This window comes from Caretta caretta, chromosome 6 (assembly GCF_965140235.1).
Source record: "Caretta caretta isolate rCarCar2 chromosome 6, rCarCar1.hap1, whole genome shotgun sequence".
NCBI lineage: Eukaryota > Metazoa > Chordata > Testudines > Cheloniidae > Caretta > Caretta caretta.
This window is the reverse complement of record NC_134211.1, coordinates 92,102,550-92,126,022: the sequence shown is the minus strand read 5'-3', so window position 1 is coordinate 92,126,022 and position 23,473 is coordinate 92,102,550. Positions and strand designations below refer to the sequence as shown.

General features: G+C 45.4%; 1 protein-coding gene across 38 annotated transcripts in view; it reads right to left on the bottom strand.

Moving 5' to 3' along the window:
- Positions 1-23,473, bottom strand: part of NRXN3 (neurexin 3) — a 1,412,371-nt gene that overhangs the window by 881,502 nt on the left and 507,396 nt on the right. For all 38 annotated transcript variants that reach the window (XR_007357036.2, XR_007357037.2, XM_048852498.2 and 35 more), the window contains one exon: positions 2,020-2,223. Coding sequence is in view for 36 of the 38 variants with exons in the window: in XM_048852498.2 (XP_048708455.1) it covers positions 2,020-2,223 (204 nt within the window). In the remaining 2 variants the exon portion in view is untranslated. The remainder of the gene's footprint in view (positions 1-2,019; positions 2,224-23,473) is intronic.

Sequence of the window (23,473 nt, the reverse complement as noted above, 5' to 3'; positions counted from 1 at the left end):
GAGCCAAAGGAGGCTAGAAGCAGTTCTTTTGGAAACCAGTTAATGCCCCCTCCTGGATCAGCCCTAGAGGCATCACTGCAGGGCAACATGTTACATTGTTCCTTGTTGACCTCCAACAGCTGAAAGTCCAGATGAGGACCAAGGTGGAGCAGTCCCTAGAAGCATCATTCAAGTTACAGCTCATTTGGGTCTGGTGCGGCATGATCTAGATAATACCACCTATGTCTAGCTGTGACATGATTCAATGACCGAATCACATCAATATATAATCCGATGTGCGACACTGTCACTGCACTGTGCAAAGTCATTGCCATGTCTCTTCTTCACATTATGGCCCAGCCAGGACTCAGGAGTGAGTTTCCGATTGATAGCTCATAGTATTTAGGAGATGTCACAATGGGGCTTGGAATTTCAAAAGCTAGCCCAAACTCATCATGGAGCATACACTTAGTTCCTGTTAGATACCCTAAATATTAGGGGAGGCTTACCATTTCCAATAAGTATCATGGCTCTGCAGTTCTAGCTCAGATTTTCCTCTCAGTTATACTGATGCAACCACATGTAGTCAAGCAGATAGCAGCAGTATAAGTGAGAAGAGTATTTGACTTTGTGTTTATGTTCAACTCCAAAAATACCAAACAACCAAACCTACCCAATCTCTCTTATCCCTTCTTCCCCCTACCCCACCCCCCCCACAGGCACTTTGTCTCTTCAAAATTTTCAGACATGGAAAGTCAAAAATCAGGGGACCATCCACACTGCTGGCCTACAATGATGAGAGAATGGGGGGGGGGGCTGGACACATCCTCAACCAAATATCCCTAAATAATTAGAGTGGATCGTTTTGTTGATCTACAGGCCCCAGTTACTCAGCTCAGGTTAATAAGAGAGTCTGTGTTTGTTATGAAGGAAACTCCCCCACAACCATCATTTTTATTATCAAATTTGTTCCCACTCAGGTTCTGTCTGAGAATGAATAACTTTGAGGAGACAGAAGTACGCTTGGCAAACTGGTCAACTGACTCAAACAATGTCAGTTGTTTGGTCAAATATTGCAGCAAGAATGTCCTGATGCAGGTGGCAGCCTACCTTTTTGATTGCATCAGGTTGCTATTCTTGCATTTTTAGAAAACTTCATGTAATTGTGTTTCACATTTTTCAGAGTTAAAATAACTCAGTTAAGTAATTTTTTGTAATTAGGAATAAGTATCTAAGGCGTACACTATCAAAATCATAAAGTCTTACTCTTTTTTGTTATTGTTCTCATGGTTCTAATATTTATGAGTGCTTTAAAATATTTGATCATTTTGACATAATTTGACTGATCAATTGACCATTTTTTGGACTGGTATATTGACCCACCTTACACAAAACAAAGATAGGGGGAGCACCCGAAGGGGTTATTATTGATGCCTTTGAGTTTAAAAAAACATACTAAGCCATTCAATAGTAAGAGTCTTAAAGGCTACAACCTACATTAGAGTTACTTGAGCATGGGGGGCCATTACTTCAGAACACGACAGTATTTTTTATAAGGGTTTGGGTCCTGAGAAGGTTCAGCATTCAAACCATTAAACCAAGACTAGTCTCTTGAGAGCCTGGGATTCACAGCACCTACCCCTTCCCTCCATGTCTGTTTGGCTTCCCTCCCATGACCTGCTCTGACTGTTTTGAGTGGTGGAAAAGAGGCTGAATTAATGAGTATATGATTGATCAAAAGATGGACCAAGTAGCATGTTTTACACAAAGCTAACCAGTTCCAGAACAAGAAAGGAAACTTAAAAACATAAAGACTTGAAAACCACCACTATCCATGACCAAGAGTTGACATCAAACGTCCATGCAGAAACTGTCAGAGAGAATTTCTCTCTCCACAGATGATATCATTAAAAGGGTCTCAGCAGCTACTTTAGAAATCAATCATATCCGATCAAACCAACAGAAAAAAAGAAAAATGATAAAGAAAACACTAATCACAAGCCCAAACTAAAAGTGAAAGGGGGAATCTCTGTAGGATACCTAAATTGACCATGAGTTTGACACGCCCTCCATCTAGCTCCAGGCGAAGGGTGTCGGCAGAATCCCGTGAAGTGGTGGCCATTAAGAGCCCATAGGCACGCTGGGACATGAAGCGGAAAGACACATCTTCTGCCTCTGTGTGCATGACCATGGGCATGATGATCTTCATGTACATGCTGCCATCGTAGCTCAGGATGGAAGCCTCTGCAGAGAAAAAAAGAAACAATGACTAACCACGAGAGCTACGTAATGCTTCTATGGTCACTTACACACTGTTTATATAGCAATCACTTCACCCACCACTGAAATGCAGCCACTTCAGGGGTATAAACACAGTGGCCTCACCCAACAGTGGCCTCACCCAGCAATATTACACAACAGGTTAGAGCAGGAAGCAGAAGATATTGTATCCAGTTAAAATTACAATGTAAGGAAGCAGAATACAGTTGTCCACACTAGAATTTCCCAGGACTCCCAGGATAGCACCTCCTCTTGTGAAAAGGGCAATGAGATCTTTAATGAACACTTGTTGCCAGGACCTTAATTTTATTATCTTCTAAAAGACAGCTTCTTCTCTGGCAGCCCAGCTTGCCCTAGCACTGTCCAGGGTCACTAGTTTAGACCGTCCCTATTGATTCACCAAAACCCCTTCCTGCAGCACGTGGTTTTACTTTGGAGATCACAGATCAAATATTTTAAGGAATGCCACTTATTTGGTAAGGCAATTGGTCAGATAGAGACTATTTTCCAAGCAACAATTTTGCAAGGACTCTCAGACTGTGATACAACTGTACAATTTTTAAACCCATATAGTGATATTTCTTAAATATAAGCTTTGCCCAGTAATTTTCATACGACCTTCCTTTATGTCTTTAAAATGAACAGCTGGTCATCAGCCTGCTTGAAGATATCCTGCCCACACACAGGACAGGCCCAGCATTTAGAATCATAGAATATAAGGGTTGGAAGGGACCCCAGAAGGTCATCTAGTCCAACCCCCTGCTCGAAGCAGGACCAAATCCCAGTTAAAACGATACAGCCTGAGATGGTATCACTTCAGCAATCACATACATTCACAAATTGTACACAGGCTGGCACAAGCCCTTTCTCAACCAGGGATGACGGGCAATGGCTCCTTCAACCTTGCAGAAGCTCCATTACCCAGAGGACAAAACATTCTGAAATAGCCCAATTGTCACAATCAACACAGCTGTTCAGTGAGCTGCCAGTCAGCCTAAAGGTCTAGCTGACTATCATCCAGAGGGATGTTTGTGGCCCAAAAATGGGTACCAGGAATTTTACAAGGACAAGAAACACACAGAAAATATGTCAAGCCTCACTTTTTTAAAAAAAAAAAACCCCATGGTTAGAAATTAAGAAAAAAACCCACGCGTGTTATCTTTCATCTAGGACCTTCAAAAATCCTGAGAGGGAGAGGCATTGTTTAGAATAGATCAAGGAAGTATAACTAGAAAAGGGTGAAGCTGAGCAAAGGAAAAATTGAGGCTAGATAGCAGGAAAAATTTACCTTAGGGTAAGTTAGTGTGTGGAACAGTCTTCCAAGAAAAGTGGTTGAACTCCGATTGCTTGGGGATACTAAAAACTAGGTTGGGTAAAGCCCTGCAGAATAGACTACAGGAAATATTAGCCAGGGATGGACTATCAGGTCTTCTCTGCCTCTATTTTGCATGTGATCCTATGAGCTTATGAGTCTGTTCTCTCCTTGGGATGTGTGTAAAACTCATTTGTTTTAATGGAGGGGACAAATATGTACTGGCACGGTACAGGTTTTCTATCTCTGACTTCTCTTCCTCTATTATTTTTTCCCTTACTGGTACAAGTTGGCTAACGTTCCTGGAGACATGCTGATATGATCAATGGTTATGTGATGCAAAACAAGGAAAGAAACAAACCAAGACCCATGTCAGGTTTAAGTATCACTACAAACACAGGAAATGGCATAGGATAGAGCAGGGGTCTCAAACTTAAATGACCACGAGGGCCACATGAGGACTACTACATTGGCCTGAGGGCCACATCACGAAACCCCCCCAACTGACCCCACTCCACCCCTTCCATGAGGCCCTGCCCCTGCCCCACCTCTTCCCACCCCTTCCCTGCCCCCATTCCAACCCCTTCCCCGAAATCCCCACCCCAACTCCACCCCCTCCCTGACCCCAGGGGGTGCAGGAGGGCTGCAGGGTGCGGCAGGAGGCTCAGGTCAGGGGGTCGGGGTGCAGGAGGACTGTGGGGTGCAGCAAGGGGCTCAGGGCAGGGGGTCGGGGTGCAGCAAGGGATCGTTGGGCGGGCTCCGGCCCGGCGCGCACCGGGGGCAGGGCAGGCTCCCCGCCTACCTGCCCTGCCCTGCCCCTGCGCTGCTCCAGGAAACGGCTGGCACCTGGGGGGGGGGGCGCACAGGGGTCTGTGTGTTGCCCTGGGCGTGCCTCCAGGCACCGCCCCCGGCAGCTCCCATTGGCTGGGAACGGGGAACTGCGGCCAATAGAAGCTTCGGGGGAGGTACCTGGAGGAGCAGCCAGGGCAATACACAGACCCCTGTGCCTTCCCAGTGTGCGCCGGGCCGGCCAGAGCCCCTCTAGGTAAAGGCTGGGAGGCCGCGGGGAGCTGGCGGGCTGTGGAAAATAACCCTGGGGCTGCATGCGGGCCGCGTGTTTGAGACCCCTGGGATAGAGGTAGGAAGAACACCAGGAAAACGGAAAAGGAAAATCAGAGTCAGGAAAGAAATTACATTTTTCTATCTTCTTCAAGGACGTTACAGAAAATAGAGGTGTGAGGGGAGGAAAGGAGCTATAAAAATAAGTACTTAATATTCTCTATTTCCACAAGTTTTTTGCCTGAGGAGACTGATGTACATCTCTAAAGGGATGGAATTGAAGTCTCATGCTAAAACTCTGGCAACCTGTACAGGTTTATAATTATTGTTTCAGTCCCTGAATATGCATAAGGGGTCCCTGGATTAGTAAATTTTATAAATTCCATAAACACAATACATGAATTAGTGTCCCCTTTTCCTTGGAGATAACACTGAGTTATAGCAATCACTACATGTGAGATATTAATCACAGAATCATGTAAGAGAATCCAGAGTTTGAAAAGACTTCCTATGGTGTGACACAGGCAGGCCCGGGCATGAGTATTAGCTCTGATGTGTCCAACCATCTTACTCTTTCACCAAAAGGGGTCATGTGTGGTCTCTGCCAAAAGCTAAGAACTAGCTAATCGTCATGGGTTCTGCAAAATGTTTCTAAGGGAAACGATTTTAGAGTTATGTAACATGTAGGATATAATGTTCCAAATCAGTTGGGAGCAAAACCTATTCCTGTGGGGGGTGGGTGGGAGGAATGTCTGAGAGCTGACCTAAGCAACATGAGGAAAGGGACATCTGTGCGCTGTGCTAGTTTGCATGTACAGTCTGGGCCAGACGCTGGTTTCAGCAATTACAAAGACAAAAGAACCCAAATAAAAGTCTCTCACTAGGGGCCCGCTGGGTCAAAGGACAATAATCTCTAACTGTCTAAGGGAAGGAGAAAGTGGACAAGGAGACATCCATTACAGAGGAGGGATTCTGACACAGGGGTGTCTCATGAAAGATAGATCCCAGTTTTCAGAACTGGGCAAGTGCTGTAAAAACAAACCATTGAGTGAGAAACACCTTATCAGACAGGAAAGGAACTTGTTAATAAGTAGGGGCTATATATTGCCTTTATGCTTTTCCTTTATCTGTGACCTTATGTTTCCAAACCCTTATACTTGCTTTTATTTTTGAATCTTTATCTCAAGCTCTTTTAAATAAACTTCAATTTGGTTTTACTACAATCCTGCCTCAGTGCCATGTGCTAAGGAGAGCGCTGAACAGAGGTGAAACCAGTGAACTGTGGCACTGTTTCCACTGAGCCAGTGGATCAGTGTATACTGCGGGTGTCCTGAAGATAGGGAACTGGGTATTCAAATGTAACAAGTGGGGTGTGTAAACTGCTATCCTGCAGAGGGAAAGAGAGAAGTCTGTGGAGCAAGTGTCTGTGTGGACAGCAACCAGTGGATGAGGAAGTTTCCCATAGTGGGCTCCCTCTGACTGTACGCAGGTGGCAGTGATTCACCCTAGACATTTTGAGTAATCCTGAAAAGCATTGCATAGGGCCTACCCAGTCCTCCTTGCTGGGATCAAGACACGATTGCTCTCTAATACACATTTTTTTGTTCCCAGTGATGGGACTTCCACCACTTTGGGGCAACTATTCCACAAGCTTATGGGATCTCACTGAGGCAGTTCTTCCATGATATTCAGAGACTATGTTCTCTCTTTTAATTTCATCGCTTTCCCTGGTAGTTCCCAGCAGAACTTCTTGGTCCTTACATGAGCTAAATTTTTAGACACAGGCGTGATAAGCCTGAAAGAGCCAGTCCTTATTGCCTCCCCAGCTCCAAAATATGCAGGCCACACCATTTTTGGGAAGAAGCAATATGCACTCCTTCCTGCCCACAGCTATCCAAGAGCTGCTCAAAGCCCTGGACAAATAGCTATGTTTCCCTGATAGTATGCTCTCTTGTATTCCAATCAGAAATGGGTGGGATTTGTAGTGTAGCCCTTTCATTGGTTAAGGATTCTGTTCCACTGCCCTGAAGATGCTCTCAATTTATCTTTCCCTCACTCCCTTGCTGTCTCTTTCAAGTTTAATCTACGAAGTCACTCTTATAATGGAACTATTCTTTTTTTGTTAACAGAATCCAGACCCTGCTGTTGGCAGGAACTAGAGCTAACGTCAGTTTCTCTCCAAGTTGGGGAAGGGGGTGAGAGGGTAAGTGTGGAAGGCGAGCAGGTATGTAGCTATAGGAGACAGTGGATGTATGCGTGAGAGGAAGAAGGTGTATGTGCACATGTGCCTAGTTGCAGGAGATGGCACATGGCTGGATTTGTGGTCGGGAGACAGCTGTAATGTAGAAATGGGTGTGTGAATGGGGTGGAGTAAGTGCAGTAGATATAAAAGTATGTGGGTGGAGCAGATATGGTGAAGAGTGGGCATGTGGATGGTTGGGAAGCATGGTGGGGAATCAGTACTTGTTTGTGGGTTCACTAGCAGATCATACTACTGGTATGGCATGGAGAGACTAATACACCAGATTCTCTGACTTTTGTTAGCACCATTAAATTCTCTCCACATCAAAGCAATAATGGGATCACCAAGTAACATCCAAGTAACATACAAATAACTAACCATTCTCCTCATCTGCACTTCCCACCCACTCTCATACACCAGTCCACATGACACCTGCCCCCACCTGCACAGCCATACACCCTCTGCGTGCCAGCCATTAGTGACATACATCACCCAGAGAAATACATCTGCTCTTGGCTAGGGGACACAGAGGAAAATGGAAGCACCTTTTTCAGATTGGGGAGCTGGGCTTCGCTTATCAAAATCCAGTCAATCACTTTCCCCTTCACTTCTGCATCCCTAATTTGCCACCTGCAGCTGCAAGCTGGAACCAAATGTACTGGATATTATACATATATTCACAGGCTATGTGTGTACACACACACACACTCACTCACTCACTCTCTCTCTCCCCCACCCGCCTCACTGTGGATTGTATTAGAAAGTGCAGTCAAGCATGAAATGGCCTTTTGAGGCCTTCAGCTCAGATGTGCCCTGCATAAAACAGTTGTTTGCACTAGTGCCTGTGGGGAGTTGGGTTCGGGGGGTGCACAGTACTTAATTTGTAATGAAAGAGGTGCCAGGGCTCAAGCAATTGTTTTTACATTCATAACTGATTCAGCAAGCCCAGAGGCGCTTGGGCTCAGCCCTGGCACAAATTAAGCATTTGGAGTGTATCTAACAAGAGCTGCAAATCTGTTCCCTCCCTATTCACAGTGCTATTTATTAGATATGCAGAAGCCATTTTGCACCTGTTATAAGCTACTACTTTGTCTTCTTCCAGAGCTCAAAGAAAAAGCGGAGAAGCAACAGTAACGCTTGGAAGAGCAGAGATCCAGAGAGAAGCCCCTTTCCTGCAGAGGGTCTGCCTGCATAATTCAGCTCCTCCACTCCCTGTTCTACAGATTGCCTGCACCCCTAGCACTACAGGTAAAACAAAGAAGTCGAGATTTTAATTATTTTTTTAATTATTATATCTATTAGAGAGGGACCAGAACAGCTCCCAGAATTGCTGGAGACAGTACAAAAAACTAGGCCTAACCCCACACCTTAATTTCATGATGAGGATTTCTGTATCATAGGCTGAACCAGAACCTAAAGGCAAATGGATTTTGAAGATAGGGGTTGCGGAAGGGGTCTAACTTCAGTCCCAAACTCTGATTCAAGTGTGGTGGCTGTAGCTCACCTCTAATATTTAAAGCATTAAGAATTGATAACGGGTGCAGGGGGTGGGCCAACAAAAGTAGGAAATCACCTCTCAGCATACAAAACACCCCTCCCTCTCCTCCAGGCCAGGGCTGAAGCAAACTAGAGATGAGATATGTGCAAGGGGAGAAGTTTACCCTGCAACTGCCCATGCCATTCCTATTCTGAGGAGGGGGGGGGGGGGCTTTCAGGGCTGTCAATCCAGGCTCATTCACCAGACCACCTTTCATTAAAAATTAAAATAACTCAGCAGACTTGCGCTTGGATTGAGTGCTAGAGTCCCATAGGGATCCTCAGGATGTGCTTATGACACAGTCATCCAACATTCACTAGGGTTAGTGTTAGCTCTGTAAATATCACATGAGTACAGAATGGCCACTTGACAAAGTCCCCTAGTTAAAACGTATGAGTTTGAAGAGTGGCCAATGGTATAAATACATCCCGTTAATCTTTACCAGACGACATTTGCCCACCCTCGCCTTTAACTCAGAGGTGTGACCAGTGACCACTACAAGTTTCAGTGTATAATGCTATATCTATGTAAGCAGGATCTGAATAAATGCTTCCCTGACAGCTAGCTGAGAGGGGAGAGACTTTGGGTGTGTTTATGTAAATGCAGCTGATGAAGTGAGCTGTAGCTCACGAAAGCTTATGCTCAAATAAATTGGTTAGTCTCTAAGGTGCCACAAGTCCTCCTTTTTGCGAATACAGACTAACATGGCTGCTACTCTAAAACCTATGTAAATACAGTTTGCTCCTGCCCTGCTTAGATATGCAGCAGATAGAGCAGTCTCAAAGTAATCAACTTTGGCTAGTGTTGGGTTACAAATCACCTTAGTACTGAATGCAAGGGTAGTGAAATACTGTTACCAATGTTGTAATTATTGTAGGAATACAGGAAAGCAGGACTGTGCTTAACCTGTCCCAAATAAGGGGGTCACTCTCAACTGACAGCCTTGTTAAGCCAGGGGCTTGAATGCTAGAGCCCTGTGAAAGTAAGAGGGGTGGGACCAGGTGTCCCAGCCAGGAGGTGTGGGCTCTCCCTAAAGGGTCCTCCCTGGACTCATTAAACCTGTTCCTCCCCACTGTTCAAAGAAAGAGCTAAATAGGCTTCATGAGAAGCCTCTTTGTTATTTTAAGTGCTCAATCAGAGCTGAAACCAGGCTATGGTAAGAGTGGGTTTATGCCCTGCCTGCTAAGAGCTAAAAATCACTGAGAGCTGAAATTACTTGAGATGGGGCTGTGTTTCTGCCCAGCCTCCGAAGAGCTGAAAATTACTAAGAGACTGATGTACAGAGGTCACAGAAGAGAGGCAGGTGGCAGCACTAGTTGACTGACAGTCAGCTGGTGAATGAGTGGCTGGTGAGGTGGAGAGGCGCAGCATGCGGCCAGCAGGGCGGTTGGCAGAGAGGCATGGTGAGCAGGCAGCTGGCGGAGTGGGCCATAGCAGAGCCGCGCAAAGAGGGGTGGTGAGCGAGTGCTCAAGCAGCAGAGCGAGTAAGCTCCGCTCCCTCCATGTAGGGTGGGAAGTGAACTCTGCAGATGCACCTCTGAACTCTGGGTCTGCACTGACCAAGGACAGCAACTGTGAGTGGGGTGTAGAGAAGGGTCAGGCACGTAAAAGACTTTTGGGTTGCTAGACTTAAGAACCTGAGGGGGAAAGGACACTCTCCAACTTACTTGGGGGTGGGTCTTTTGCTCATGGTTTGTTTATGAACCCTGGTTGCAGTGTTTTCCCAAATTAATGCCCAGTTACTTCCCTCATTTATTAAAAGTTTCTTTTCTACACTCACACTCGGTGCTTGTGAGTGGGAAAGTATTGCCTCTGAGAGGTGCCCAGAGATGGTGTGTCATTTTCCCAGGTTACTGGGTGGGGGCTCAAGCCGGTTTTGTGTTGTATCGATGGAAAAGAACCCCTAGATACTGAACCCAGCCTTGGTTGCTGCTGGCTCCACCTGGCAGAAGGGTTACATCTATATCCAAGTGCCTTGGCTGCTCAGATGAAGATGGAGTATTGCACTGTGGAGCCTGTAGTCTCCATAGGCTGCACTTCTGAATTAAAAAGAATGATTGCTGCAATCTGATATGCAGGCTGTGTATGAATCCTAGCAAACACCCCTTCTTCCCCCACCACAGAGAGCAGCCCGCAGAAAGGAAGGAAGAAAGGATTAGCAGACTGGTGATGACTTACTGACCTTTCACCTCTCTGCTACAAGTTTACATTCCAAAGCAATCCCTTGTTCTCAAAAGTTGTGCCTAGCCACTGGCACCTTGGTGGACTTTGTCAAATTAGTGGATGGGTCTCAAGACAGCTCCTAGTGGTCAGGTGGCCACATTACACAAACACAACATAAAATATGGCCCTCAGTAATGATTAAGGTCTGAATGGTCCATGCAGACTGGACTCTATCTCACTCCTAAGAGTGGCCCCTCTAGGTTAAGGTTAAGGCAGATTGGCAGGAGTTGTATTTGTGAGAGAAGCTTGTAGAGCTATTACCTCGCCATACCTGAGCACTTTATTCCTCAGGGCTGTCAATACTGCACCAAATTTAGAAACATTTTGTAAAAGGAATAAACCTGCCCATACCATGCAGGCAGCACTCAGGTGTCCAGCTCTCAGCTGCATGTGGGAGAAGGCCAGGGAGCCAGCTGGCCTGGAACTTGGGCAACAACAATGCCAGTAAGTATCATGTAGGGGTGTGAGTGGAGAGAAAGGAGTGTTTAGCTCTTTCTCAACCACAAGCACTAGTATTGCCAAGAACTCAATCACATATTCTCTCTCTCGCACACAGTCCCAATAGCTCTTTCCATATGAAACAAACAATTGCTTCTTTGACCCTCTAGGCAGCAACAATCCGAGGCAAATACTCAGTGGATACAAGTTACAGATTCAGTCCATCTTAGTGGTGGATTCATTTCTTTCATTCAGTCCTTCTTTCTCGACTCCTGAGCCCTGCTCTCCTGACCTGTTCCTGGTTCTAGCCTTCCTACCTTTTTCCTGATCCCTGTCCCTGGTCTCAGACTCTGACCCTTGCCTCAGTTTGCTGACACCTAACTTTTGACTCCTGCTCCAACCACCAGGTTGGACCACCAAGCCCTAGTCATGACACCTAGATCCTAGAAGACAGATACCCACAGCACACACACAAAAACCCCTCTTAAGAGGCACTAATTTGTCCCACCTACTGAGACGCTCAGCAGTGACGTCAAGGACTGAATGGGCCCTGGAGACTGAACTATGCCCTCAACCCTGAAAGTGGGTCTCTAATGATTAGAGTAGAGGCATTACTGATGGGCAGAAGATAGGGGAAATCTGCCCAATGCTGACCCGGTCCTGGAAATAACCAGAGGGCTGGGAATCTCAGTCCAGCACCTTTCACTGCAAGTTTCTGCCCAGATATGGTGCTCACGCCAACACACAGCAGTGTGCAGAGACATCCTGGATGCCCTGATGGAGTTCTGATTGCAGTGGCTGGGGGAGCTCACTATGCCCAGCAGGGGTGCCAGATTAGGGAGACATATTTGCAAAGACAAAAAGATAAGCTACATTTATCAGCCACCCCAAAGCCAGGAGCCATGTTACTGTGAGCTTGGCAGTGGAGAGAGAGAGAGAGAAACCAGGCACTGATGCAAAGCTGCTGACATATGGCCAGGGATCTATGAAAGTCAATATGTTATTAGGAGTGATTAGCTTCCCAGCCCTCTGCATTGGGGCCCTGCCAGCTTTAATTTTACACTTAGCAGCTAAAGGAACAATTCTCCCCTGTTCCTCCACAGCGCCCTTCAGATACCTCCTAGCAAGACAGTAATAGGCATACTCTTGAAATCAGTCACACAAAGCTAACATTCAAGGGCTGCTTTATTCTCTCTCACTTGCTGTCTTATTCTCTCCATTCTTTCCTGCTTTCTTTTCTTCTCCACTCCACCTGTGCCTCCTCTTGCTGCCTCCCCTACTATAATCTCTTGTCTCGCTGTTTATGTCCCCTTCCTTGTCCTGGAGAGAGCATACTGAAAGCTGGGGGGTGGGGGAAGAGGGGCGAGGAAGAGGAGTCCATACTCTGTGAAAAGTTGTGTTTAAGCCACAGGTGACATGAATTCAGTGGTTTCAATCTGTTTCCCATTTTGATGCATCCACTACACGAAACCACTACCAGTTTGCCTGAATCAGCAGAGTTTCTAGTGGAAAGTCATTTCAAGCTGCAAATAAACAGTAATAATGTGCATCCCTGTCCAAAAGGGATGCACATTTAAATACTTCTCAGGTAGCAAACACCACCTAAGCAGTAAAAGTGCACTCACATGATGAAGAAGTTACTCATCTTGTGCAGTAACATTGGTTCTTCGAGATGTGTGTCCCTCTGGGTGCTTCACTGCAGGAGTGCTTGCATCCCTGAGCTGCTGATCGGAGAACTTCAGTAACAGTGTCCGTTAGGCCTGCACATATGCTGTCTCCCCTTGTGCCCCACCATGAGGCTAGTCAGCGTGCATGGGCTAACCCACCTCAGTTCCTTCTCTGCCACAGAGTCACTGACAAGAACTTCGAAGTAGAGGGGAGGAGGATGGACTATGGAACACCCATAGGGACACACATCTCGAAGAACCATCGTTACTGCACAAGATGAGTAACTTCTTCTTGAAGTTGTGTCCCTACGGGTGTTCCACTGTAGGTGACTCCTGAGCAGTATTCCCACTGGAGAGCTGGGACTTGGGAATCAGGTCAGTTACAGATGACAGTACCATGGAGCCGTAGATAGCATAGGAGGCGGAGTCCCCAGTGATCACATAACGTTCTGCGAGAGTGTGGACTGACATCCATGTTGCTGCTCTACAGATCTCTGAAATAGGGACATTCTTGAAGAAGGCAACGGAGGAGGAGATTGACCTTGTGGAGTGTGTACGAAGAGTATCTGGAGGGGTTATACTGCAAACTTGGTAACATTGTCTAATGTAGTTTGAGACCCACTTGGGAGAGTCTTTGGGCTGATATTGCTGAGCCCTTGGATTTTTCCGCAATGGACTGGAAAAGCCTAGGGGACTTCCTGAAACCCTTCATCCTGTCCAAGTAAAAAGCTAGGGCTTTCCTGAAGTCTAGTGTGTGTAGTATAGCCTCTCTGTTGTCTTGGTAAGGCTTGGGGTAAACGGTTGGAAGGTGAATCGATTGATTAATGTGAAATGAAGAGCCTACCTTGTGAGTGGACCTCAACTGGTGTTGATGGCCATGGGAATTAATAGCGTGCAACATAATAGAGTTGGGTGGAGGGTGGGAGAAGAGGAACGGAGTCTTTCATGCTGGGACAATCTTTTTTGTCTGCCCGCTTGTAGGTAGGTGCCACCGACAATGGCGTCTGCCAGATGGTTCTTGCTAATGGGTAGGGGGATCTTTGAGGAAGAGGATGAGTGGAGTATGTCAAGGAGACAATGGTGGGTTTCCTGGACTTCCTCTCGTGGTATTTGGAGTGTGTCCACCACTCTCTTCACCAGGTGCTGGAAGAGGCAAAAAAGTCATCTGCCAGAGATGGCAGGGGATGCATGATGGCCTCATCCAGGAAGAAGGAGGAGGATATGGTCCTTTGGCATCATTTCTTCCTCAACAGCACCCTTGTGTTCTTACATGGATTTTTTCTGGAGGTTCCAAAGCTCGGGAAGCCAGGGCCAAAGGGGTGTGCCTTGAAGGTTCTCAGGTGGAGCTAGAAGCTTGAGAGGCATGGTGCAGCCCAAAGATCCCAGTATGGCCACTGGGCTGGGTGGTGGTACCCATGGGTCACCATACCAAGATGGTGGTGGTGAGGCCATCTGAGGGCATGCTCGAGGACTCTGTTGCTACTGGGCACCATAAGGAGTCTGGGAAGAGTATTGTGATGTCAGCTTCACAAGATCACTATCCAAACCCTCACTGGAGGGTGGGGGAGAACGACAGGGCAGCGGCAAAGACTCCCATGCCAGTCGAAGATGCGGTGCAGAGGCATCTCCGGTAAATCCAATACACAGAGGTCCCCAAAGTAGTGAAGGCATTGGGAATGCACATTTGCAAAGAGGTAATCCCTGTCTCAGGAGAGGCACTCTTGAAGCCTAGTGAAGAGGGCATGTCCCATGTGGGAAGGGTCCCCAGCGAGAAGGAAAAAAATAGGGAAAGAGTCTTTTTTTAGGGAGAAAAGGTAAGAAAAGGGAAAAACTGCAACTAGAACTACAACTAAGAACTAGGAGGCTAACTAACTATAGATCAAAATAATGGTCCCTAACAGAGTGCGAATAGCTTTGTCTCTAGCCAGGGCAGTTGAGAAGGAACTGAGGGGGCTTAGCCTGTGCATGCTGACTAGCCTCGTGGTGGGGCATGAGGGGAGGCAGCACATGTGTGGGCCTTATGGACACTGCTACTGAAGTACTCTGATCAGCAGCACAGGGACACAAGCACTCCTACAGTGGAGCACCCATAGCGACACTTTCAGAAGAAGAATCTGTGTTACTGGGAATACAGACCCCAAGCATTTCAGACATTTTTAAAGCACCAGTTCAAAATGCTATCTCCAAGAATGAAGAAATGCTCAAGGACTTTGCCTATAACCTGAGCAAAACCTTCATGTGGCTAGTTCCATTTCACAGCACACCTCTTTCCACTCCACACACCAACGTGTCAGCCTTTTCTTTTTGCGGATACAGACTAACACAGCTGCTACTCTGAAACCTAAATAAAAATGGTATCTTACTCAACAGACCCGGCCCTTGGGTTACATCTCTTGACTTGTGTGACAAAAATACATTCTGACTGCTTTTACTTCTGCTAGCTCTTCAGAGCCAGCACAGCTGAGACAGTGAGCTAGGGACTATTCCTTCCTGTCCATCATCATCAGATATATCTGTGCTAACCAGGGGAAGGCAATGGGACTTCAGAGAAGTCACTGAGGACCTAATTTGACCTGCAGAAATATATTATTGTGATGATGCATGAGAAGGAAAGAACCCAGCTTGACTCTCAGATCCCATCACTGTCAATTAAAAACAGAAAAAAAAACCTGGAGCTGGAATCACTGAGGCACAAAAAACATGGAACTTCACAAAGCCATAATCTACCAAGTCACTTTTCAGGGTAGAACCCACATTAAGACACTTATAGCCTCCATGATGTAGGGCAAGTCTTTTCCAAATTCTAGGAATATTTTAAGATAGATAAGGCATTTTTAAGGTGAGATTATATCTGAAACCTGGGAGACAGTGTCCCTTTCATTCTTACAGGCTTAGGCAGAAAAAAAAATCAAGTTAAACGACACAGAATAAGCCAAAATGTGAGCCAAGTTTAATAATTCTAAAAATTATATTGAGAAACATTTGCCAAATTCCTAAATATATATTTGAAGAAAATCCTCACACCAAACCCAGAACATACCACACTAACTGTCCAAAGCAATAGCCAACAATTACATAGGACATACACACACAAAAGTGGTTTATGCTTGTGCTCCCGCTATTGGTTGTGAGGTTTATTGCCTGCACTACTGAAATAGAGCAGCTGCATTCCAGCCCAGAAACAACTGTTTAACAGGGCACAGCACTGTTATACAACAGTTTAGGAAAGGAAATTAAGAATGCCTCATACCAGTAAAACAACAAGAGTTTTGGAGGAAGAATTTAACTTCCCAATCTGGAATTTAGGCAGGATACAGGAGTTTGCACCCCTTTTCCAGTGACAATTGCAATGGGATCTTTAAATGTGATCACAAATGGTCACGACCCTGGTTTTGTATCTCATCGACCACATCTTGCAGCACTACACTCCTTAGTACTGTGCTGAGGCACTGGTTTCATACAGACTCGAGGGAAAAGCACTATTCATATTCATTACTGAATGAACAACAATATTTTATGCAGCAAATTGTATTTTCCTTGGATTTCTCCCATCCAAGTACCCACTGGGCCTGACCCTACTTAGCTTGCCAAAGGAAAAGAGCCCAGAATAAAAGAGAACATAAATAAAACCATTTTTAAATATCTGCTTGAAAATGACCCATTAAACTAGAAATGAAAAGTGTTTTCATTAGTCTAACAAAATGTACGACAAGTAATATCACTAAACTGCAACTGGATGGGTTTTATTGTACTAGTAAGAACAAAGACATTCTGCTTCTTTAAAGACTTCAACCTGTCAAAAAGTTATTACTATCATTATTATTTGTTAAGCACACAGAGAATGCATTCCTGAAGGAGACCCAAAGCAATTTCTGAAATGGGTGATAATGACCCCAAAAAGAGAGATGCAGCCCTAAAGGAAAGTAGAAGATGAGGGAGGCTGGGATGGAAGCTGGCTACAAGGTGTTCAAGCAACCACTTTTCAGGAGGCCTAGCTCATTGTTGGAGTAATTAAATAATATTAATAATCATAATAAATTAATATTTCTGAGGTCAGTGCTGTAAACTGAAATAACTAATAAAGGTTTGTGTAAACTAGACCAGACTGGGGTCACTAATTTTCAAAAGGCTTGATACATTTATTTTTTAAAAAATAGTGAAATTTGTTGAATTACTGTTTAAAAAAATATGACTTCAGCTTTAGAGGAGTGCAAGTAAGTTGGAAAACCAGGCTAGATGGTTTAATTGGCTGGAACAAAATATGAACCAACCTGAACTTTAACTTGAAACTCAAACCCAGCCCGTTTGTTTGTTGGGAAGAAGACGGAAGACTGACTACCTTATTCCCCATTATTCTTCCACAGTAATAACTGCTTCTGCAATTCTGGGTTCCAAACATAAGCAGAGTATAGTGAGAAAAAGCTATTCTCTCAGTATGTTCAGCTCATGCCAACAAGAAGTCTCCAACATACCCACCCACCCACTTCTCAAGCCATGAAATATTTCTGCTCTAAGGCACAATGTTTTGAAACATTACTGTGAATACTTAAGAGCCTTTTTTACAAGGTTTCAGCTCAAACTGGATGAAATTTCAAGGAGCCTGTTAGTCTTATGAAACCTCCACATTTTGAGTGGAAAGCTCATAAAGTTTCCAAGAAATTTTAGATTGATCTGAACCAGAACCTGAAAATAGGCCCCCTCCAGTCTTGGATCTGAATCAGAGACACCTATTTGGATCAGTAGTCTCAAATCCCGCTCCCTTTGGACCTCAGGCTTCTGGGTTTTATCTGCCCTCTAATATGAGCCTACTGCCCAGATCCTGTGAGGTTTACCTGTAACTAGTCTACAAAGTGGGCTATAGCATTCTAACCAGAGCTGGGCTTGGCATGTGAAGTTTCCCACCAAAAACGAACAAAGGGGAAAAAATAAATTAAAGGAAAAAACCCCCTCAATCCATAATGAAAGGTAAATGTTAGATGATAAACTCAGTGTCTGCTCTCTCCAGGCTGCACTCAGAGGGATTCTGTCTAATGAGGAGGTGTAAGAGCATCAGGCAAGGCAGTGGAAATATTTGCAGACAGAGAAAACTGTAGCTGGTAAATGTTAGTGTTAGCCCTGGGAAGTGAGGAGTGTGGGGCTATCGCCTTGCTGAAGCTTGGCAGGTACGCAGGGGAGCCAAAATGGAGCACACAAGCTCCTCAAGCCTGCTCCAAATGTCACTCTAACATTTGCAGAGCGGTGCGTAACTGTTTGAGGAAAAATTTCCGTCAAGAAGGTCAAAGATGGAAAAGTTACTTTTAGTCAAGCAGTGTAGTGAGAAAGGCATGGGGCTCTGCCGAAATGGCACTTCAAGAACTCACTCCCCTCCGGCACCTCCAGCTTCATTCTTTCCTCATTGGCATTAGCTGTTGTGGTCTGCAAACTCTGGTGTTGCTTTTAAATTGAAACAAGCAACCTTTGTTTAGGTCAAGCAGTTCAAGTCCACTTCTTATAGTGAGAGGAGAGTTTAGTCTCAATGGAATTTTACACCTTTGGTCTCTCTGCTGAGATAGCCAGCAAAGACCAAGCTGTGGTAGTGGTTTCATCCTATTCCTGTTGTACTGGGAACTGGTCTCAGACCCACCTACTCGTTTTGTATATGCCACTGAACATGTTCTGGTCACTACTGATCCAAGATGGAAGATATTTGCTTTGTGAGTTATACAAGTTACTCCTGGGGGAACTCTGCACCGCTGCACAATACAGAATTTTGCAGAAATTAATGTTGTGCATGCAGAATTTCCTTTCCCCACCCACAGAAATGGGCTGCAGAGATGTTGGCTGCCACTAGGGACCACTGGACCTGGCAGAGCTCAGCTTGCAAATAGAAGAGAAGGCCAGGGAGAGGGGAACTGGAGGGTTCCCAGAAGTTGCAGTTCCCAGCACACCCTGAAGAAAGGAGGCGATGGTGAGCAAGAACCTCCGTGCAAGCCTGGGACACAGAATCAGGCTCTCTCTCCTTCTGTATCCCTGGGCTCTAGGAGGATAGGATCTGTGAGCGTTTGGGCCAGGGGGCCCCCGCCACTGGCCTCTGGGTGGTAGGAGTAGCGGGTGTGAGTGTCCAGGCTGGGGTGGGGGGCACAGCAGGGCTCTGGGCGGTAGGGGATTGTGAGTGTCTGGGCCAGGGGGCATAGCTGGGCTCTTGGGGGGAAAGGGGTGCAAGTGTTTGGCCTCCTGGCTGCGCTCTGGGGCAGTGGGGGGAAGGGGAGGGAGCAGAGAAGCAGGAACTGGGTTGTAAGGTTTTCTTTAACTCTCTACTCCTGAGAGAGAGAGAGAGAGAGAGAGAGAGAGAGAGAGAGAGAGACACACACACACACAATACAGATATACTTGATGACAGGCATTTTGAAATAAATTACCAAAAGAACTGAAACTGGCATGATATATAGCGTTATTCTGACAAACAAAATCTGCAGAAATTTTAAAATATTGTGCACAGAATTTTTATTGTTTTGGCACAGAATTTCCCCAGGAGTAAAATGTATTGGAGGCAGTATGGTCCCCTGGATAGGGTGTGCTATTGGGACTCAGCTAATCAGGGTTCAGATCCTGGCTCTGCCACCAACACACTGTGTGACCTTGGGCAAATCCCTTAATCTTTCTAGCTACTGTCAGAGACAGGATACTAAATGTGGTGGAGAGCTCCTTACCTCCAGCCTCAATGATCCCCCGGGTCTTCTCTCTAAAGCACCTCTGTGCCTTTCCTTCCACTGGAATGACCTGATCAGTGCCCCATGGAACTGCCACCATGCAACTCCTGAAGACTCACCTTCTTACTGTTGCCAGCAGTCTGTCTGGAATATAAGGCCCCATTCTTCTTACAGACACCCACATGATGGTGGGCTCTGAGGGTAGGTGACCATCAGGAAGGCGTTCTTTGCTCCCCTAGACTTCACAGAAGAGGATGGACATTCCACTTCAAAATCCACAGTTCTAGGGGATCCACTGAAGATAATCATGCCTCTGTGGTACTGCCCCTGAACAGCCAGGCTCCTGCAGCAACTCTGCTGCCACGGCCTTATCTGAGCACCAGCTACCCTTCAAATGGGTGTCTGCAATACGGACCGGGAAGCAGTAATTTACATTCATTGGTTTGGCCTGAGGATCTGGTGCAAGGAAGAGTCTGGCAGAGACCAACCAGGCCCCCAGCTCTTCCTCTGTCCTGATGCCCCACCCCCTATGGAGCCTGAACCCTGCAGAGCCCTGGAAGAGATACTGCTAATATGGTCTGGAGCAAGGGGGCAGCAGGTTGCGGAGACAGCACTCTCTCGTTCCAGGCCATTCTCAAGCAGCAATGCATCCATACAAATTCAGCTTATGGCACCGGAAGAGGTGGGGGAGTACGAGGCTTTACTCTGTAAGCTCTTTGTGGGCAACTAGGGCCTATGCGCACCAACAACTAGGATGCTGTATTAATAAATGATAACTCAGTATTGCAAATCCTGTGACCCAGAAGAAGTCACAAGTGAGAGTTCAGAAGACTTTTGATGCATTACATCTGTCACAAGGGGGGGGGGGGGGAGAGAGAGAAACTAGGCAGAGAAGCAGAGTAATTATTAAAATGAACGTAAGGCAAACAGCCCCACTGTAAACTAAAAATAATATTCAAAAAGCCTGGCAAATAAGTCAGATTTGGGGAAGTGTGATGGAGCACAGCAGGTAGCAATTAGGAGGATAATGACAACATACAAGCGGAGAAAAAATTACAGTATACCATTTAATTTGGGGTTCCAGACTGCACCTTCCAAATTTAAATTACAAGCTAAACTAAGTGGTGGTTATAACTCCAGGAGGTGGGGGAGGGCCCTTCACGTCTTTTTCTTCTCCCATCGAAGAACTGCCACATTCCAAAAGTAAGTTTCACAAAACTACAGATCGGAGGGTGGTGACCTCCTGAAAGTGCCATTCAGATACAGCACAGATGGCAGTGGGGGAACAATTATGCTAATTTCCAGTGGGGTGTTAATGGATGGGTAGGCTGTGTCCATTTCAGCTCCTAATCAGTCACCAGAGAAGTTATGGCAAAGAGTGCTCACCAGTTAACAATGACCAGTGGTCACAGCATTACCACTGAAATTAGAAGAGAGAAAGCACAAACTGGCAGTTTGCATGGGATGGTGGTCGATGGTACCAGGCACAGAGGGGTGAAGAGACAGACATAGATATGGCTTCTAGTTGTACAACATGTAAGTTCTCTGCACACACACAAGATAATGCATCCGATGAAGTGATCTATAGCTCACGAAAGCTTATGCTCAAATAAATTTGTTAGTCTCTAAGGTGCCAAAAGTACTCCTTTTCTTTTTGCGAATACAGACTAACATGGCTGCTACTCTCAAGCTAGATCTATTGGTCTTTTAAACTTTAAAATAAATAATCCTGCCCCTTGAAAATCCCTCTGCCCTGCAGACTGAATGCTATTAAACAACATTGGTTCCTGTAAAGAAAAAGGCAAACCTCCTTCCTGCAGGACAGGAGGAATTTTAAAGGATAAGAACTAATATCTGCAGAGGAAACTGCAGACTACTGAAGCCACTAGATTTCACAGTTTATAGAGTTTACCAGAGAGGAGCACAACACAAACTGTCCCAGCTCTGACCCCATATCGGGCAGTAGCACTCATTCTTGGTTGGGTCACTAAGCTTTGAGACTGGCTTTGGCCACGTGCATAATCAGTAAGCACTGATATGATAAGGTGAGATTCAGAGTCACATAGCCCAGAAATACCTATTGCAAGCATTATGCAGACTCATGTATGTTACCTGATCCACTCTGAGCTTAATCCTGGATGACTTGTAAATTCATCAGACAGGCAGTGGTCCCAAACCCAGAAGAAGCTGGTATCTGTGAATCAAACTATATGAACTAGTGTTGGACAAATAGATCAGGATAAAACGGCTAACCAAAACCTTCCACTCAAAACTCAATTTTTATGGCTTGCAGAATTTCAGATTTTTTCCCCCATAGGTTTTTTTTTTTAAATAAGAATGTTGCTTAGTAGTTAGAGCAGGGGAACAGGAGTCTACTCCTGGATTCTATTCCTGACTGCCAACAACTTGCTGTGTGACCTTGAGAAAGTCATAGAGGACAAATCTGAAACTTGGGAGCTGAGCTTGAAGTTACCTACGTAAAGAAAAGGGAGAGCTGCTGAGCATACACAGCCTCCATTGACCTTGGTTATATAAATGGTCAGCATCTCTGAAAAGCAGATAGCTAAATCCAAATACAAGTTACCTAACTTTGGGTGTCTGAAATGGAAAATATTGGTCAATGTCTCTGTGCTTCATTTTTGCTTATCTGAAAATAGGGAGAATAATTCCTACTTTTGGAGGGAATTGTGAGGCTTAATTAATGTTAACAAAGCTCTCTGAGATCGGAGGAAAGAAGCTACAGAAGTGCAAATTATTATAACAAATCTGTGGACGCTTAGGACATTTATGGCTGTCGCTGTGCTGCATGCCACATTCACTCAATTTCAGGGCAACAATCAGAATAGAACTGATCCAAAAGCACTGGTCTAACCCACCACTAGAGTAAAGGAGAATCTCTACTAGCTGTTAACAGTATAGGGTTAGGACATATGTTTTCGGTTCTGATTCTAACCAATGGAGGGCAGTGGTACACAAGTACACCAACCAATAACATTATCTGCACACTTCCACATTCCCTGGTTCTAATCAGGACCAAAACCTGAAATAATCAAGTGCCCAATAATTGCTAATCTGGTAAAACTGAAAACAGTCAGAACCAGGAAATCTTGGGGCAAGTTTGTTCTCTTGACATCGCCAACTCGCCCTTCTAAATGAAAAAGGTCCAGAAAAGCTTGAGATAAGCGTGTGAACTTTTGAATTCTTATCTACATCCTTTGATGTTCTCTCCCACCACTGTTTAAACTACAGAAGACTCAGATATTCACCCTACCTCAGGCACTTTTGTATTTACTTAAAGCTGAGTTGTGAGAGGGTAGCTATGTTCTGTATTACTTTGTTCAAACCAGAGCTAATGGAAAACTCCTCTGAATAAGACAGACTGATAGTGAATAACCTGCTATTTATCCCATCTAATCCACTTCTGTCCATTGTAATGAAGTCCAATGGGATATTTACTCTCCACACTGCTCGCTTACCAGATGTGATGCACTGTGTTACAACATTTTTGATCCATAACATCAAATTATGCCAGATTTAATATAGCCCATCAGGGGAAGAGAGTGCCACAAACCAGTAATTTGACTCAAACTGATAACTCTATCTCTACTCATCACTGACTGCCATCTACCACACCGTGCCATTTCCAGTGCATCCTCCTTGCTGCCCACCAGGTGGTGCAGCATTTGGGTTAATTGCACAGGGAGGAGTGTAAAAGACTCAGCTTGTGGTGAAAGCCACGAGTGACCTTGGTGTTTTTAAAATGTCTCTTGGTTCTCTACAGATGCTGATCCATCAGGTGGTCTCACTTCAAGAAAGGGCTGGTTCCTCACTTCATAACTCATGCATTCTTCTCAATATGAGAGACTGAGAAGCAGAAAGAACAGCAGGGCCAGTGCCCCCCAGCACCTTCGTTTGTATTAGTATAAGCAGCACTAAGGAGATACAATGGGTTCAGGCATTAGTTTTTCACTCACAAAGACCACAGCTCAAATCTACCTTGAGCCAGAAGAGACACAAGTTTTGCAATCTCAACCCAACAACAGGTAT